General features: G+C 34.9%; 2 protein-coding genes across 17 annotated transcripts in view; both read right to left on the reverse strand.

The window, feature by feature from the left end:
- The window catches only part of LOC143256092 (nitric oxide synthase, inducible-like), a 43,643-nt gene extending 42,212 nt beyond the window's left edge, over positions 1–1,431 (reverse strand). The window contains exon 1 of one of the 3 annotated variants that reach the window (XM_076512817.1): positions 1,250–1,431. The gene's annotated coding sequence lies outside the window, so the exon portion shown is untranslated. The remainder of the gene's footprint in view (positions 1–1,249) is intronic. The other 2 variants (XM_076512816.1, XM_076512818.1) reach the window with 2 other exon arrangements.
- A 10,430-nt stretch (positions 1,432–11,861) lies between these two features.
- The window catches only part of LOC143256093 (homeobox protein cut-like), a 159,806-nt gene continuing 150,926 nt past the window's right edge, over positions 11,862–20,741 (reverse strand). For 12 of the 14 annotated variants that reach the window (XM_076512821.1, XM_076512831.1, XM_076512826.1 and 9 more), the window contains one exon: positions 11,862–20,403. In XM_076512821.1, coding sequence (XP_076368936.1) covers positions 19,238–20,403 — 1,166 coding nt within the window. In that variant the 3' untranslated portion in view covers positions 11,862–19,237. The remainder of the gene's footprint in view (positions 20,404–20,741) is intronic. The other 2 variants (XR_013030996.1, XM_076512833.1) reach the window with 2 other exon arrangements.

Below are 20,741 nucleotides of genomic sequence, written 5' to 3' on the forward strand. Positions count from 1 at the left end.
AAATAATTTCATGCATATTTCATATTTATTGTTAAAATATCAGTTATCCAGTTCTAATACTGATTTAAACACTAAGCCCCTAGTAACATGCTCATATCACAACAGGAAGTTAATACACCGTAAACCTGTGCTTGACATTACATCTAGAACAGTTGGATTTTTCTGGTTTTTAACTTGGAGCGCTAAAGTTGATTGTTATATATTTTCCGTGTTTGAAACTTAAAGACCGGTTTTGTTTTCGCCGTTATTCAAAAACTCTAATAAAAACTGTTATGTCAAAAGTATACCTCCTTGTACTTTTATGTAGGCCCGGCATGGCCAAGCGTGTCAAGGCGTTCTACTCGTAATTCGAGGGTCGCGGGTTCGAATCCCGATCGCACCAAACATGCTCGCCCTTTCAGCCGTCGGGCCTTATAATGTGACGGTAAACCCCACTATTCGTTGGTAAAAGAGTAGCCCAAGAGTTGGCGGTGGGTGGTGATGACTAGCTGCCTTCCCTCTACTCTTACACTGCTAAATTAGGGGCGGCTAGCGTAGATAGCCCTCGAGTAGCTTTGCGCGAAATTCAAAACAAAAAACAAAAAAAAAACGTTTATGCATGTAAAAACGGCTGGTTTAGGTTGAGAAAAGTTTTATGTAGAGGAGCGAACCAGCCGTTTTTACAAACATATTTTTCTCTACAAGTCGGTTTTCTCGTCATCACTGATTATTACTTGTACTTTTGTATCCCAGCGACGAGGCTCGGTTCGCTGAATTGTTGAATTCAGTGAAACGTTTCTCGACAGCTACGTGAAGTAATAGAGCGGAGAGAAGACAGCTGGTCAACGTCACTAACCAACGGCTTTTGGGCTACTCTTTATTAACGAATAGTGGGATTGAGCGTTACATCATAACGTTCCAACAGAGGAAAGCATGTTCGCCTACTAGTTTTAATTCTGTTAGTCGAACACACTCACCATTAGGCCCAGTATGAGATAAAGGAGATAAAATTCGAATATTTTTTTGAAAGTGTTTTGAATCCATAACCTCGTGATATTCAAACCCAGCATAAAAGGATAAATATAAAGGGATTTGAACAGTAGGAACATGAGTGTATTGCACAAACTATTCACTCTTCGACAGAAACGAACCTGGTTTTCCATGGTGCGTAATGTAGACTTAGGTTACAAAATTAATTTCTAACTAATTTCATGTTATTATTCAGTCGCTTTACTATTACTACTAATATTAAAAATGAACCATCGCTTACTTGTGTGGTGGATCACTACTACAGGACTAGCTGATGTTTTCTGAGACTCGAAGTGACGTAAAATTCCTTCTTATTCTGGTTCTTAACCTAACCGTTATGCCAAGATAAGTAAGAAATCCTTGGTTGGATAATGAGGTTATATATTTCCCAGCCTAGTGTTGTTAAGCGGGGCAAAGCACGTGTCTTGATAATATTTAAAATAAAACAAAAAACATTAATTCACAAAGAGGTCGTACAGGTGTAGTACCAGTTTCTGTGATCCAGTGCTTGGCGAAATTCGTATCGAACTAGTTGGTGTGACATGTAAACGAAATTGTGCTGAGTCATTATGCAATAGACTTTCTCTCAACAGTGCAAATCAGTCATTTTCCGAAAGGTGGAGTGCTGTGTCAACTATTTGATGGATCGGTAGAAGCTTGTTTAATAGTTTATTACATATCGTTACATATAGGTAACAAATCTATTTTGGTTGTTTAATATACGTACAAAATGTTTCGTTATGTAGATGGCTTACCTTATACGTCCAGGTAACAGTCTAAATAAACCATAGAGTTGCGTTTGTTGGTTCTTAAATTGAACGATGTTACTAGTGAGTAACATATCCATTTAGAACCATCAATAACGTGATTTACAAAACTTACTTTTATTGCAAGTCGATTATATTTGAAATCTATTAAGGCAGAGCTTAGGGTAAAACATGAAATAGACAAGTAGTAATTAAATACACGAATAATGTGTAATATAAAATACAGTTTAAATCCGCAATGCGAAAAAATGCAAAATTAAAATGGAGACTAGTGTGTTTTTAAGCCACGTCGGGCTACCTGCTGTGTTCACAGACAGGAACCGAACAGCCAATTTTAGCGTTGTAAATCTGAACACTTACTGCTGTCTCACCGGAAGGCGATATGGATACTAAAACTGTTTTGAGACTTCAATAGCCCTCTACAGTCCAACGTTTGTTTGTTTCTCTCTTCAATCCAATATTTGTTCGTTTTTCTCTTCAGTCCAACATTTCTTTCTTTCTTTATTTCGTCTAACGTTTGTTTGTTTCTCTCTTCAGTCCAACGTTTGTTTGTTTCTCTCTTCAGTCCAACGTTTATTTGTTTCTCTCTTCAGTCCAACGTTTGTTTGTTTCTCTCTTCAGTCCAACGTTTGTTTGTTTCTCTCTTCAGTCCAACGTTTATTTGTTTCTCTCTTCAGTCCAACGTTTGTTTGTTTCTCTCTTCAGTCCAACGTTTGTTTGTTTCTCTCTTCAGTCCAACGTTTGTTTGTTTCTCTCTTCAGTCCAACGTTTATTTGTTTCTCTCTTCAGTCCAACGTTTGTTTGTTTCTCTCTTCAGTCCAACGTTTGTTTGTTTCTCTCTTCAGTCCAACGTTTGTTTGTTTTCAACTTTACTTTTTACGCCGTTTGTATACTGTAACTACTGATTTACATAACATCTGAGGCCGTGTGGTCGCTTCAAGAGTGACCGTCAAATATCAGCATTCAACTGGACACGACTCTCTGCTGTTAACAAACTATCTTCACCGTAGTCTGCCAAGTCTCACGGTGGAACAGTGATAAGTCAACAGAACCCTGAAATCTGGGGCTAGATTCCCGACGGTATACATAGTCCAACGTGGCTTTGCACTAAAAAAACTAGTCTATCAGGCAAAAATTACAGATGACCACATGTAAGTAAGGTTAGAAACGAATTGAAAGAACTACGCTCTACATCTTGTAGATATATACACTGAACGTCTTTATGGTTATAATTGAATTTGAATTGGCTTAGAAGCATCATACATCATAGAACAGATTTAGAGCAATATAATATCAGAACAGGCGTTAAAAAAGACGGCCGTTTTGTAGGTCATCACTGACCCATAGAGGGACTTGTGTAGGTCATCACTGATCTACCGAGGGGCACGTGTAGGTAGAAATCATGGAAGCAAACGAATGCTTCTCCTACCGTGTTTCTCCGAAAATAAGACAGGGCTTATATTAATTTTCACTCCAAAATAAGACACTAGGGCTTATTTTCGGGGGATGTCTTATTTTGATATATTAAAAAAATGAAGTTACAAAGTAAAAATTATAAGACCTCTGAATAAATAGAAATTACGAAAAACATTCAGAAACTCAATTTGATCAATACTTAAACAAACTAATTAACTAACTATTAAACTAATTAATAAATCATTTTTTTTATTTCTTTTCTCTTCCTGCCACTCTTAACTAGGGCTTATTTTAAGGGTAGGGCTTGTATTAAAACTATCTCCAAAAATCACACGAGGTCTTATTATCGGAGAAACACGGTATATATCCCATCTAGCATGGTCAGGTGGTTAGGGGGCGCTCGACTCGTAATCACTAATTTAGCAGTGTAAGACTAGAGGAAAGACAACTCGTCATCACCACCCGCCGCCTTCTCTTATGCTACTCTTTTACCAACAAATAGTGGGATTAACGGTCACATTATAACACCCCCACGGCTGAAAGGGCGAGCATGTTTAGTGCGACCGGGATTCGAACCTGCAACCCTCGGATTACGAGTCGAACGCCTTAACCCACCTGGACCATCGCTCTTCCAACATAGCCCTAAATCGCGAAGAGGGTTTATGTGGCAACAGGGCGCGAAATACGAATACTATGATTCATTACCTGGGCATATTGTTTGTTTGTTTTTTAATTTCGTGCAAAGCTACACGAGGGGTATCTGCGCTAGTCGTCCCTAATTTAGTAGTGTAAGACTAGAGGGAAGGCAGCTAATCATCATCACCCACCGCCAACTCTTGGGCAACTCTTTTACCAACGAATAGTGGGATTGACCGTAACGTTACAACGCCCCGACTGCTGAAAGGGCGAGCATGTTTGGTGCGACCGGGATTCGAACCCGCGACCCTCGGATTACGAGTCGAACGTAATGTCAGGCCCTGCATATTAGTCATTCGTCCGCGACTTTAATAAGAGCATGCCTAAATTATTTCTACCAATTAATAGCGAGTAAATGCGAATATTTTAGATTAATAGAATTAACGTAAATGTGTAAAAGCTTGCTCAAAGTACTACGTATCGCAGTTGAATCCAAATATTTAGATTAACAACCCATTCATAATTTCACTGTTGTATCTGTGAATGTGGCCTAACGTATACAATTGGTTCTAACTTTGTATTAAATTAATTGGTCTTGAGTTAAGAAATTGTTGCTGTAATACTCCTGTTTTTCCATAACTCCAGTTATTTATAGGTAGAAATTGTAAATAATCGTTTATTTTATTTTTGTGTTTTTAATAAGCATAAGTCAATACCTTCAGGCCTTTGTTCCTACTTTCTTATTAAAAACATAGTATTCTCGTTTTTAATGGTACAGACAGATGTCACTTCCAACAGTTAAAACAATGAAAGTCGAGAAAATAAAAATTACAAAATTCTCAGACATTTATCACGTTACAATATTTGTTATTAGATACAGGAGTTTAAAGTTAAACAATATTAAATATTCTCATGTCAGAAATACCATATCAAATGTTTGTTCTTAAATTTTCACGTTAATTAAGAGAATATAAAAAACATTTTTATTTACTCGCTACCACGTATTTCAAATAAGTTGGACATCGTTACTAATTGGTTAAAACAACATAGACATCGCTATTAATTGGTTGAAATAATTTAATCATTGCCACTGATTGGTTGAGACAACTGAGGCTTTGCTACTAACTAGTTGAAACAGTTTAGGTATGTTGTTGTTAGCTTTAACAACCAGCTTTGCTGATGTAGCTGTGTACTGTTGAGGTTCCAATACAGGATGAACGCAGCTTCTTTTAAATAAATTCTTTCAGTTTTTTGTTGTTGTTTTTTTCTGATGAAGAAAGATTTACTTTTCGAAAGCGATTCCTATTGGCTCAGCGATAAATCTGAATGCTAAACATCTGGTTTTAAAGTAAATAAAAACACTTTACCAACAATTTGGTAAATTCTAACAAGGAAAAACATAAAACAGTAACTTATTTCGTCATTTACTGAAATAAACAAGAAATAGAAGCACGATACCTCATGGTATAATGTTAAAAACTGCGTTAAATGTTTGTAACTTCCACAGACCTCTAACTAAGCCTCCAAAACTTTTAGAGTTATACGGTTCAGCGCCCATATACTACAGTCATCGGGACAAAGATGTATTTCAGTTCAAATATAAACCACGTGTAATAATTTTTTTTTAATTCATCTGTTTTTAAATGCCAAACCTGAAACCATGCACTCTAACAAACTAGAGGGCGTATTTTAAGTTTAAAACTTATCTGAAAAACATGACATTTGTACCTAAATTCTGTACTATTTAAATTCAAGAATCCCAAGCTGCGTACACTTAAAGGTGAGTAATTGGCATCCTATTACCGATTGTTAACAATTCTCTCTAACTAAGCCTATCACGATAAGCATAAAAATTATCTTCTAGCTTATTTGCTAAACTTTGTGATAGGTTTATGAAATAACTAAAATTTTCTCCCATAAGAAGGCCAAGTTGTTGAATAATTTGGTAATGACTCAGTAGCTAACGTGTTCGGAATGTGTTTCCGAGAATTCGATGTTCGCGACTTGGAGGGCGTAGATGTGGTATAAGAGATGTTGTTATTGTGTGAAGTTAAGTACAAAATTACATGATGGGCTATCTGTACGTTTCCTACCACGGGTATCAAAACGCGGTTTCTAGCGTTGTAAGTTCGTAGAGATACTGTTGTGCTACTGAAGGGGGAAATAAGAGTGACGGTCAAATCTCACAAGAGTTGGCAGTGGGTTGATCATCTATCATTCTTCTATTTTACAGATTAGAGACTGGTTTAAGCATCGAACTCTTGTGTAGCTTTGTAAATATCACTTGTTTAATAACAAGAATACATTTTAGAAATTCGCATTTAAAACTTATTATATTTTTTATTTACCCAACCTTTTAATTGATGGTTTGTGATCATAATTTTCTTACTTAGAGTTGAAAACGTGTTTACTGTTATATTTGATACATTTTAATTTCAGGCTATTATATTTGTTTACATTAAGTTTTTTATATAAGAATTTTGTGTTCGTTAAACTGTTAATTTAAGGTACCAACCATATGTAACAATGAATCAATTTTCAGTGATTCTAATACTCTTGTTCTCGAAGATGTCACTTCTGTAGCTTACGTGCGTTAACGCCAGGTAGTTTTACAGTATGATATAAAAAACGAGCGCTCGAGATATAGCAGAATGAAGCTTGTGACAGAATAATTCATCAGATTCATTATGATAAGTACAACTTTCTATGGAAATTCGTAGTTTAAACAAAATTAGTTCGTGGCCTATTTTTCACTTTATCTTAATTATCACGGAGTATTTCCAAGTAGATAACGGCGAAACTAAAAACACGTGCCCACCATACTGCATATACTACCTAGCTTGATACATTTATTCAAAATGCAATAAAAAGTGTTAATAACAACCTTAACCGAATTAGATCGTGTCCCCCAAACCCTGTTTTTTTTTTTATGTGAACAAGATGTTAATAACAACCCTAACAGAATTAGATCATACTCCCAAAACACCCTTTTCTCAGTAAAGGTCGAATATACCATCGTGTTTTTTAGGCTTAAGAATGTGACGACTTATTTGTAAACGTTGGTATAACGTTTAAATAAGCGAGAAAGAATTGTTTGTTTGTTTTTTGAATTTCGCACAAAGCTACTCGAGGGCTATCTGTGCTAGCCGTTCCTAATTTAGCAATGTAAGACTAGAGGGAAGCCAGCTAGTCATCACCACCCACCGTAACTCTTGGGCTACGCTTTTACCAACAAATAGTTGGATTGACCGTAACATTATAACGTCCCCACGGCTTAAAGGTCGAGTATGTTTGATGCGACGGGGATTCGAACCCGCGATCCTCAGATTACGAGCCTTATCCCATCTGGTCATGCCGGACCACGAGAAAGAAAGTCATTTAGATAGAACTCGCAGAAATTCTGGTTCAGTTCTGACAATAAGCGCCTCTAATCATGTTGATAGTAGTGAGGTTAAATTACTTTATCTTTGTTTTATAAAGAGAAAACCTAACGGAAGAATTCCAATAGATTAAGTTTTCTGTTTTCGATTTTGATGAGTTCTGGAATTTGCCGTTTCTGAGAATATGATTTCAAGATTTTCATTTTATTAACCCTTACTTTGATATACATATTTAATAACTATCAATTTATTATTGAAACAGCAATGATACCCAAGTATTGACTTAATGAAATCTAAGCATATTTGATAATAGCATGTAACTCCTTATAACCAAGCGTAGCAGTCTTGTTGTGATGTGACAACAGGTGTATAACCCACGCTTCGTCCCCACAAAGCGTCATCAATAATAGTTTGTATATTGTAAGTCACTGATAACAAGTTCCGATCAAGGCTTTTTGAATTGTAATCCCAACCAACCTGATGAGATCTGATATTATGCGAAAGACCTCGTCAGTAGAAATATACTGCAGAGATAGTATTATATTTTTTGTTATTAAACATCTGTGATAAAGGTTCTTAAATTATTAATATAATAGTTCTTCGTAATGTCACACAAATAACCTATTATACGATTTAGTTTTCTCTCTCTAACATTAAATATATCTGATCAGTTTGTTATCTTGGATTGTTTTCAAGGTGTATATTCTAATCTTTAAAGTAGAGCACGATTATTCTCTTTAATTAGGAAAACAATTGTAGGAGATATATTCAACCATTGTTTGTGTGAAATCTGTAAATAATTACGTTTCTTAATGTTCGTACTAATTAACTTATGAGTTGCATAAGGTTATATGATTTGTGATAGCTTCATATTGGTTAGTTAATTAGTTGCGCAGGGTTATGTTATGTTTAAAGAGGTGCATTGGTTAACACGAGTTACGCACAGTGTTAGATGCAATTACAATTTTGAATGGTATGTAATACATGGTTTATCGAAAAAAATAAATAATGCACACGGAAAACGTTATATTTACTGTTCCCTTTTTTTTCCGATAAAGTTTAACGCTTGATAACGCTGGGTTAATTTTGTTGTTCAGCTGTGATTGAGCCACTATATTGAGAAATGATACTTGTAGCTTCATTGATCCAATGAATTATGAAAATATACTTGTAACTCCACTGTTCAACTATGAATGTTCCACTGAGTTGAGAAATTACACTTACAATTTCACCGTTAAACTATAATTGATCCATTAAATTAAGAATTCATATTTGTAATTATATATCTAACTCCACTGGTTAAATGTAATTTATCCACTATACTAAGAAATTATACTTGTAACTGTACTCTTCAACTATGAATTCTGATTGACCCACTGTATTCAAAAAATATATTCGTAGCTGCACTGTTTTAAATGAAATTCTACATTTCTTTACATGATATGAAATATTAGCATATCTGGGTAGTTGTTATAAGATATAAAAACTTTTTGATTTTCTTCTATAAAGTATACAAAGAAATATTCGTTCTTTTTTATAATTAACCATTTTTGTAGTAAAAAAATTTTTGATGTACCAAATGGTAGATTTTAGTGTGTTTTAATGTGACAGATGGTATTTTTCAATGTGTTTTAATGTAACAGTCTATATGTTTCAATGTGTTTTAATGTAACAGTCTATATGTTTCAATGTGTTTTGATATAACAGGTGATACATTTCAATGTGTTTTGATATATCAGGTGATACATTTCAATGTGTTTTGATATAACAGGTGATACATTTCAATGTGTTTTGATATAACAGGTGATACATTTCAATGTGTTTTAATGTATCAGTCTGTATGTTTTAATGTACCAGATGGTGTGTTTCAATGTTTTAATGTAACAGATGGTATGTTTCAATGTGTTTTAATGTAACAGTCTGTATGTGTCAATGTGTTTTAATGTACTAGATGGTATTTTCAGTGTGTTTTAATGTAACAGTTTGTATGTGTCAATGTGTTTTAATGTACTAGATGGTATTTTCAGTGTGTTTTAATGTAACAGTCTGTATGTGTCAATGTGTTTTAATGTACTAGATGGTATTTTCAGTGTGTTTTAATGTAACAGTCTGTATGTTTCAATGTGTTTAATGTACTAGATGGTATTTTCAGTGTGTTTTAATATAACAGTCTGTATGTTTCAATGTGTTTTAATGTACTAGATGGTATTTTCAGTGTGTTTTAATATAACAGTCTGTATGTTTCAATGTATTATTTTTACTATAATCTACGTTTTCCAACATCATTCTTAAAATAATATTATCTTTACGAATTTTTCCTCTTCTAATATTGGTTTTCTATATAAAGAATGAAATGTTAAATTACCAATAAGATCTAGAGAAACTAAAATGAATCGTTTCTGTAGTAAAACATATTTACCTCTCGTTAATATTTCTATATTTTCAAAGTACTGTAAATCATACATTAAATGTAATTCAATATTCACTGTTCTTAGCACCTAACTGCTGGAGTGTAAAAATATATTTTTACATTTATTAGACTTCACGCCACTCCCACCGTTCTTAGCATCCGCCAGAGTCCAACAATGATGGAGTGTGAAGACATATCTTTCTAGACATAACACGTTACATAACATTCATCGTTCTTAGCACCTACAAAGACTGCTGAATGATGTGGCATAAATATATATCTTTGAATTATATACCAACACGTCATATAATGTAATTTATTCAATAAAATGTTTAATTGTGAACAACTGTATCTGTGTTTCATTTTCTGTTTGTTTATTTTACACAAGATAGGATTATTTTAGAATTATTTGTGTTATTTCTTATTACTACAGATCGTTAATTATTCAAGACAATTTTTTTTTTGGGCCCGGCATGGCCGGATGGTTAGCGCTACAGTGCCACGCTCCGGACTTTCAACAGTTAAATCAGTTCTCAGATCTGGACAGTAAAACCACCGAGGGAGTGGTTTCTATTGGGTCTTCGATGTGTTCGCTTAGCCCAAGTGCGAATAAATTGCCGTTCAGATTTAAAACTTACATAACTCTGAATATTAACCCTGAAGAAGCCGCAAAGGCGAAACGTTGGCTTACATAAAAAATATTTTATATTTATCTGGAGTTTAAAAGTTGTTTTTTCTTCATTTTTATCTAAATTGTTAATTACTAAAATGCAAATCTCCATATCAAGGGTGAGATGAGTCGACTCTAGAGATCAGCTTTTCCAAATAACCTTCTTTTTACTAGCCCCCCGCTAGTACAGCGGATTTACAACTCTAAAATAAGGGGTTCGATTCCCGTCGGTGGGCTGAGCAGATAACCCTTTGTGGCTTTGCTATACGAAAAACAAACACACACACACAGGTTAAAAAAAACTGTCCCCCGCTAGTACAGCGGTATGACTCCGGATTTACAACGCTAAATTCAGGGATTCGATTCCCCTCGGTGGGCTCAGCAGATAGCCTGAGGTGGCTTTGCTATAAGAAAACACACACACATTCTTTTTACTTTACGAATTTATGTTTCAAACATGCTGCGCCGCCACAACACTTGTCAAAGTGATTTTAATTTTGGTTGTTTTATTTCAACCAAGACACTGATGAACATGTCCAGTAATGCTTTAGTGTACACCATGATTCAGGACCCCTTTTGATGAGTATAGAGTTTTTGAGAGTTTTAGTGTAAACCATAATCCAAGGTACCTTTTTTCATAAGCATGCCAATGAAAGTTTTAGTTCAAACCATGACCCAGGATACCCTTTGATTAACATACCCATTAAAGCTTTAGTGTACACCATGATCCAAGACCTCTTTCGACGAGCATAGCCATGAGAGTTTTAGTTCAAACTATGACCCAGGATACCCTTTGATGAACATCCCCATGACAATTTTGGTGTAAACCATGACCCACGATACCTTTTGATGAACATACCCATTAAAGCTTTAGTGTACACGATGATCCAAGACCTCTTTCGACGAGCATAGCCATGAGAGTTTTAGTTCAAACCATGATCCAGGACACCTTTTGGTGAGCATGTCTAAGACTTTTTTATTTATTTTCTTAGTTTAAACCACCTATGCGACTCTTCCACTTGAAGTTTCAGATTTTGATTTCTTAAAACTGAAATATTAAAAGTTATAATCTTATAACTAATCTTATAATCGAAACATGAGATTTGGTATAGATGTTAGATTTTGTTTATTCCTTCAGTGTATCAAGATCGTGAAATTCAAACCTGGTATCCAGAACGATAACATTAAATTTCATTTTTCTCATATCTTGATAAACGAGTTATTTCAGTTTGTTAACCAACATTTGCTTTTCGTAAACCTAATTTCCGGGGTTATTAGTCTAGCTTGGTTCTCAAAAATATCTTATTTAAACTCCATATTTATGATACTTGCTAAACCTGAAACACAACATCGCTGCCATACTGATGATACAGACCATATGGCGGAAATATTATACGAGTTTCATTGAGCAACATAATGCAAAGAGATAAATCATTAGCTCTTGATGTAGTTAGTTTTTACACGTTGAAAACAACACGAGTAAAAAGTCAGTATTTGAAGTGTGTTGGAAATACGTCCTTAATTTAAAACGGGTTGATGCGTGGGCTTTGCATAAATGACTGACAAACAATATCTTGTTTGTGAAGAATGTTCAACTTTATTATCTGAAAATGGAATAAAAATAGGATTCTGAATATCAAACGCACAGCCGTCCAATTTCTGAGCAAGCTTTTAAGACACACAAATAAAGAGACTGGAAAAGGGATATTTTTTGTTGTTGTTTTTTTTTTTTTTTTGCTATTTAAACTACAAACACTAAAGCTTAAGAGAAAGATACTGAAGTCTGTGAAATCCGTGCACATCCATAATTTGCACGTGGTTTTTAAACCTTAAAAAGGCAACAACTGTTATAAAACAAGTGTCAGTTGACAAAATTATTATGTTATCACACGTGAAGAAATCGATCAACAAGGATACATAATTCACCTATCACATGTAAAGAAATCGATCAACAGCGATACATAATCCAACGCTAAAGAATGCTACGACGAACGAGCCTGATTGCACCGATACATTACATCACTAACTGTGTGACACAGTATTTTCTGAAACACGTTGTGGAAGGCAAGTATACTTTTAAATCAACAAGAAAACAAAACGAACTTTTTAGACTACTTAAAATCAAATCATGCTTCGTCGATAATCAATAGTTAAAATCATTATACAACATAACGTATACAGATGAAGTTTATTGTGGTCATTCAGTTTCTATAAACACTTCTCGTGGTCATCTAATTACCGTGAACACTTCTCATGGTCACCCAGTTACCATTAACACTTCTCATGGTATTCCAATTACCATGAACACTTGTCATGGTCATCTATTTACCATGAACTTTCCTCGTGGTCATCTAGTTACCATGAACGTTCCTCTTGATCATCCAGTTACCATGAACACTTATCATGGTCATCCAGTTACCATGAACACTTGTCATCCTGGACAATTTTCCTTTTTTTATACCACATTGTCAATCGTACATAAAATATACGAAGATTAATATTGCTCATGCTTTGTTGCGAAGACTATATTAGTGATTGAGTCCTACGTACGTAGTAATGTGTCCAAGAAATAATAAAAAAAGCTTTCGATATATCTTTAGCCTTTGTCACATTTTCTTGAAACTGTTAACAAATGTGATAAATGGCCAAAAAATCAAAACTTTTAAATATTGTAAATCTGTTATTTTAAATATACTGGAAGTTTGCCCGAAATATAAAAGTTTACAACTTGAATAAATAGTATTAGCTGTATCATTACGCCAGGTACCGAAGAATGTAAAACTCCACAAATACGATATTGCGTTGTTAGTCTTAAAAATACATACGGAACTATCGAGTATTATTTTAAATTTTTCAATACTTTTGGTAGCGTATAAATACAATTCCTAATAAGTAAACAAACTGTAAGAAACCTGTTCAAGAAATAAACCATAAGTTGTGTATTTTCAACGGAGGTTTAAATAATCGCTTTGTTCAGCATGGAAAAAGACAAACAAACCACACAACTCCCAGCAAGTATCTTCTGTTTACCATGGAAAAACACTTCTTTAGAGAAAAATCTTTGTACAGTTCATATATAGATCATTCATCATGAGATAAGATTTGGATATTTCATGATTTGATCACCATGATGTCTTCCAGTTATTCACTTAAACCGGTTAAGCTTTGGACCGAGTCATGCAAAAGGACGAACAACAAAACCAGTTTATATATGGGAGACGATAAAAAATAAAGAAACCCAACAACACACAATCAGAACGTTAATCATTCATAAGCAAAAACTACGTTTATATGTCCAAGCTTCTTCATAACAATAAGAGAGAGACTACAGTTTTCAGACTTAAGACTCGTTATCATTTGTTTGTTCTCTGCCAGATGATTCACTGGGGTAGGATGAGAACTTATAGCTCTAGAATTCGGCACTCGATCCCCACGGCGAATAGAGCACAACTGTGCAGCTCTGCACTAAAACAAAAACATGTGAAAATGTTAACAAACCAGTAACCACGTTTACGTGATTATATAAGCTACTAATCGGGACAAGAAAACAAACAAATATAGATAATTTATAATCACGAACGTTCTGAGAGAGAGAAACAACAGCTATTCAATAACCTTGTAAACAAAATAAATCGGTTTATAACCGTTTTTATTACTGTAAACCAAACATCATCTGTTTGGGGATAACAGTAGACACTATAGAAAGATCTTGTACAATTTATTGGAATATATATATATTATTTCTGGATTGTTTTATTCTTTTCAGTCTTTAATTTAACTATAAAAAACGCTTTCAACCGGTTTAGACTACGAAAATTAAATTATTTGTTGACGATATAAACAATGTAATAACTTTTAAAGATTCGCCGAAACCTGAAATCAACAGTTTAATTATACCGTAATGACTGGTTTTGTTATTACCATCTTCGTGAGGACCTTGCACTCGTTTCTATAATAATAATATTTTACAACAATGTTACACACGTAGGTATGCATTTAATGCTTTGTTTGTTTGTTGAATTTCGCGCAAAGCTACTCGAGGACTATATGCGCTAGCCGTCCCTAATTTTGCAGTGTAAGACTAGAGGGAAGGCAGCTAGTCATCACCACCCACTGCCAACTCTTGGATTACTCTTTTTCCAACGAATAGTGGGATTGATCGCAACATTATAACTCCCCTTAGGCTGAAAAGGCGAGCATGTTTAGTGCGAAGGGGATGCGAACCCGCGACATTTAATGCTCAAGAATGCTTATGGTTAAATATTCAATGTATTAAATTATTATTACGATAGTTGATTAAATAAACATTTGTAAAACAATTGCAGCGTCAACACATGTTGATATTATCATTGGCACTTGAAATACCGTCAGTTTCAGGGAAAACAAAAACACCCAAAGTTCCTATTCAATCTGTTAAATATATTTTCAGGTTAATTTATTGAATTTATTTCCCCTATTCCAACTATTAGACATGATCAAAACACAGATGTAGAACTATATGTGTAAACACGGCTGGTAAAGAGGTAAAGTCACCTCTTTCTTTCTTTGTGAACCTGACGATGACCGAAGAAGGTCGAAACGTTGTTTGCTGCTCTACATAAATATTTTCTCAACCCAAACCAGCCGTTTTTACATATATATTTCTCTACAAGTGAGTTTTATCGTCGTCACTGATTATAGTTGTAGAACTACTTAGAGCACGAAGAACCAATTAATGGCTAGGAATTAACCAAAATGTCTCAACTCCTACTGTCTTTTGGTATCGAAACCTGATTTCTAGCGTTGTAAAACCTTTCACTGTCTGCAATCAGTTGTAGGAAAACAGTCTCCCTAATATTTAGACATAAAGAAACGTTTGTTTGTAATTAAGTACAAAGCTACACAATGGGCTATCTGTGCTCTGCCCACCATAGGTATCGAAACACGAATTGGAAGACCTAGATATAATGCTGTGCCACTGCGGAGCCCTTGTACAAGAATTAAATCATCCTCTATTTCTATGATTTTAAAACACACAACCTTATCCTTTTAATGATTATTATAAAGTTATTTTAAATAAGGCAGTCTGGAATGTAATATATTAAGTGCAGTATATACGGATTTAGTAACAGGCTTTTTATGCGATTTTGGATTTGCACACGAAAATGAGAAATTAAAACAAATAGAATTTATATTTATGTTTCATTTTTAATAGATTTCTTCAAATTAACGAGAACTGTATTTTTGTTTAATGACGCTTTAAAATTTGTGAATATATATATATATATTTACATACAACATTAAAATTACATTAGGTTTGATTCTTTTTTAATTTCCTGCGAACCTACACGAGGGGAGGGCTATCTGCGCTAGCTGTCCCTAATTTAGTAGCGTAAGACCAGAGGGAAGGCAGCTAGTCATCACCACCCACCGCCAACTCTTGGGCTACTATTTTAGCAACAAATAGTGGGCTTGACCGAACATTATAATGCCCACACAGCTGAAAGGGCGAGCATGTCTGGTGTGACAGGGCTTCGAACTCGCAACCCTCAGATTACGAGTCGAGCGCCCCCTAACCACCTGACCATGCCAGCCTTTATCATTAAGGATAATAATAAACAGTTCTTGAATTTTTTAAATTTTATTTTAACAGTAAGAAAATATCTATTTTATATATAAATATATTCAGAATTAGATATTGTTTTGTGGAAAGCTGGATATAGTTAACTATTTTGGAAAAAAATGGACTTTTATTTTGCCATTCTTGGTTTGCCCACTCCAAACATTGTAGTTTCGTTTATATTATTAAAAGGAATTGCTATTTTTCAGTTAAAATATATTTGACAGTTTTCAATAGTATTAATTGCTTTATGGAAAATGTTCAGTTACTAACCAATAGATTAAGAATGATATTTACAAAGATCGGCAAATAAACATTACACTTTTATAATATATTAAAAATAAAAATTTGATTACTGTAATTATATTCTAGAAAACATAAATACGCCACCACTTACTTAAGGGCTTTCCAAGTTTATAAATAATTAACTATAATTGTTGATCAGTAGGCCCATCACCTTCGAATAGCTGAGCTTATCTTATCCTTTAACCTTTAATTTTTCTTTGACAGAAAGGAAGGAGGGCGTAATTTTAAATAATTATTACAGAACTTGTGAGGTAAAGGTTTTTAATTCAATTTAACACGACTGAAAATTATTTTATAATAATTATTAAAAGGGGTAGTGGCTGGGATTCTTAAAATTTTAGAAATAGATGGTAGTTTACTTCTGTTACTACAAGGTTTTTATTTATATCTAAAGATTGGTGGTGTCTGCTTTCCCCCAAATGGCTGCAGATAGAGAAAGACGTCTTTTTTTTATTTCGCGCAAAGCTACACGAGGGCTATCTGCGCTAGCCGTCCCTAATTTAGCAGCGTAGGGCTAGAGGGAAGCCAGCTAGTCATCACGGCTTACCGCCAACTCTTGAGCTACTCTTTTACCAACGAATAGTGGAATTGACCGTCACATTATAATGCCCCCACGGCTGAAAGGGCGAGCATGTTTAGTGTGATAGGGATTCGAATCCGCGACCCTCGGGGTACGAGACGAGTACCTTAACCACCTGGCCATGCCGGGCTTTGAAAGAAGTAAGGAGTTGATAGGTTGTTGGTTCAAGAACTCGTCTTTTACCACTTAACTGACTAGTTCAACATCTGAGTTTGGATTAGGTCTGCTAAATGGAATATTCCCAAGGATTGACAAGAACCGACAATGGATGCATTTTATGTACGTCATTTCACATTTAACCGTGGCTAGAGTAAGATGATGAACAAACACATTTATCAAATGTATGTTTTCATTTGGTATTAATATTTATAATTTTACCTAATCATGAATTGTTAGGTCCCCTATTTTTATTATAGCTCTTAAAAGCAGGATCTCCATATTCGTGGTGGGCACAGCACAGATTGTATAACACTTTACTTAACATCAAAGAAGTCCTATTTATATATAAGCTTTCCTTTTCCAAATGCTTGTTCTTTACTTATAATTATTCTTATTAATTTTAGATGATTTAAAAAAAATGAAAAAAGATATAGTGCTCGTTTGTCTTTAGTTCCAAATTAAAATTCTCTTCTGCTTCCTATATCCTGGCCTGGTGATTAGGGCGCTCGACTCCCAACCTACGAGTTTCGAATCCCTCTCACACCGAACATGATCGCTCTTTCAGCCGTGGGAGCGTTGTAATATTACTATCAATTCCACAATTCGCTGGTAGAAGAAGAGTAGGTTTGCATGAACAACAAAATTAACTTATTTTGCCTCTAACCTGGACACAGCACAAGTAGGCTTAATATAGCTTTGAGTTCACAAACAAAACCCTGGACACAGCACAAGTAGGCTTAATATAGCTTTGAGTTCACAAACAGAACCCTTGACACAGCACAAGTAGGCTTAATATAGCTTTGAGTTCACAAACAGAACCCTGGACACAGCACAAGTAGGCTTAACACAGCTTTGAGTTCACAAACAGAACCCTGGACACAGCACAAGTAAGCTTAATATAGCTTTGAGTTCACAAACAGAACAAAGCTTCCTATTTTGAGTAAGACTAAAACAGAACTATATTTTGGCTACCTTTATGTCACGCGTAACTCTGTCACGAGCTCCTAGAATAATGTTCATCTCAATCTGTGTTGAATATGACCGAAATACACATGGTTAAGGCAAAGTGAATTTTTGACAAGTGTTTTTAGATTATTCTTGACAAAATACTACAACTTTCTAGCACTCGAGACACTTACTGTAGCTCCAGGTTACGTATGCACTTCCATTTTAAAGTTTGAAGAAACCGTTCCGTTATAGAAATAAGGATTCTGGTAGGTAAAGAATTTTAGAACAAGTGCAAAGTTTGGCAAAGGAAAAACCCGAATGATCAGTAACTGGTAAGAAGATACGACAATATACAAGATCCATAAAAACTGGAAATTTCCAAAGCTATGTTAAATATAATATTACTTTAAATTTACTGAGCCATAATCGCCAGTATTAGGAAAATACATACAACAACAGGACTAGCGAAAGATGTTTTATACTAGAATAACGTCGAATTTGAATTTTATATTTCACGTTGGAGTTCAAATACTACACTGAAATGATAGCACTTTGTATACTCGGCCAAGGTGAGATACATTTGGTCATTGGTATTCATTGAATGGCTTCAGGTCTGACCTGAAAAGGCATTTTTCAGAAAAATTGAACAATTCCCACGATTTTAATGACGTGATGACGTATTCGCACGAGAACAGCCATATTAGATAAAAAGAGAAAAGAAAGCGATTGCATACTTGTGTATCTACACGTAATTGAAAAGCGTAATAAAATAATTAAAGTTACTAAGAGCCATCAACTTGTAACCATTTAAATTTAAATATGTTTTTTTTAAAGTTATGTACAGTTTAATACATTATCAGGTGGGCACAAAGAAGATTACAAACTTGTGATGACCTTTCACCAAACACAGCAGTTGAGTCGAAGGAACCACTTCGTGGATGCTGTACTCTATCAATCTTCTCTGGTTAAATCCTTCTTTGGCTGAGGCAGCAACATGAAGGCTGTAATGGTATTATCACATCGAGTTGTTTTCACTTCTAATGCTAAGTTTATTCTTTGTTCAATTAACCCCAAAACCTTTTGTTGTTGTTCTTTTTATATATCTTTCTCATAGTTTAGGGATAGTACCTTCAAGGCCACTAATAAGCCAAATATGTTGAACGCAAAATACAGATACAAAGTTCAACCAACTTTCACTTCGAAGGCTGCTCTTTGACCTTCAATTATTAATAGTATGATTTACAAGTTTTATATATTTTTTCATAGAATGGTCTCACCCTTCCCACTACGTGAAAAATAAATTACCTAAATTCTCACTACACCCTAGCATTTTTTTCCTTTGGCGTCACGTTTCTTTATTATAAAGTCTTCTTGTCTCCATCATCCTCAGCATCCCAGTCTTGACCCTGATCATGTAGACATCTCTCAAGTCTTTCAATATTATGTTTTCTATGAATTTTGATGTTTCCTTGGAATTCCTTCTTTTCACTCGTTCTCAAGCTTTCTCTATTTGTGACTTCTAATGTTAGATCTCTATTTGTGGGTTCTTGCTTGCTCTTAGATTTTACATCTGGAGCTGGAGCAGGTTCGACGCATACAGTGTGTTCCTTGGATACCCGGAGATCAAACTGACCGGCTTGAAGGACACAAACACCATTTATTATCTCTTCATCCTTTTGTTTAAGATATTCTTCGTCATTGTTTTCACTTTCACTGCACAGATCGCTATCAGGAGACATTTCTATCCCGGGATCTACCCACTGTGGCATGGCAGGTTTTCTCCTTTTACTGCTACTAGATGGCGCGCTCACTGAACTTTTAAAATCTTCTTGCTCTTGGCGTGTATCGTACGAGGACAAAGATTCTCTGTCGCTACTTTCTGACAGGCCTCGATCGTATGAGTAGCTCGAGTCTTCATTGAGTTCGCTGTTTGATTGATCATCAGTTTCTGCAGTTACAGTTTCTGAAGAGAACTGATAATCATAAACGGTGTTACTTCTTCGAGGGAAGAGTTGACTAGATACACTCAAATCTAATGTACCTAAGCTATCATTGACGGTGGATTGTCCAGAAGTGTTTTGGTACACTTTATGAATTGTATTAGTTCTTTTGTTTCGGGTCAGCTCTGCAAGCCTGTGGTTTAAAATCATTCGAAACTGAACAGGATCGAACTTTGTGCCCTCTTTTACCCCTGACACTAGGTGCTCTGGACTTGTTTCGCCGTCATAATTCTTGGATAGAGGTTGTTGTTTGAGACGCATGCGATGATTGTGAAACCAGTTGGATATTGTCCGCACTGATAAATTGAGCTCGTTGCTAAGAAACTCGATTGTTGCTGTACTTGGATACGGATCCATGGAGAACACTAAACGAAGTGCTTCCTTTTGCTCTTCAGAAAATAAAATACGTTGTTTTTTGGTCGAAAAATATGGAGACGGAGAAGGGAAAACACGGTTATACGTGTGGTTTTCATAATGAGACCAATTACCATCAACGTAGGTTTGATTCTTTCTTCTTTTATTTGCTGTAAATTTAAAAAAAACAATAATAAAAATTATCAAAAGTGTATCAATGATAATTAATCAGTGACACGAATACAGAAGTGATAATAAAGTATCCGAAAAACAAACAAACAACAAAACGTAGTCATATGAAGCTTGTGGAAATCAATCGCTTCTGTGATTCGTAGCTTGTACAACCACTTAAGTTCTATGTAATTGACAATTAGGTTAAGTGAGTGTATCGTGACATTGAACCACATTTACCCTTATAAAAAATATTTTCTTACTTCGTTGTTTCTTTATTAGCAGAGACATTATAAGGGTGGTATGAGGGTTCAATGGGGCCCCGTACCCCTGAAAA

Source organism: Tachypleus tridentatus, chromosome 7 (assembly GCF_004210375.1).
Source record: "Tachypleus tridentatus isolate NWPU-2018 chromosome 7, ASM421037v1, whole genome shotgun sequence".
Lineage (NCBI taxonomy): Eukaryota > Metazoa > Arthropoda > Merostomata > Xiphosura > Limulidae > Tachypleus > Tachypleus tridentatus.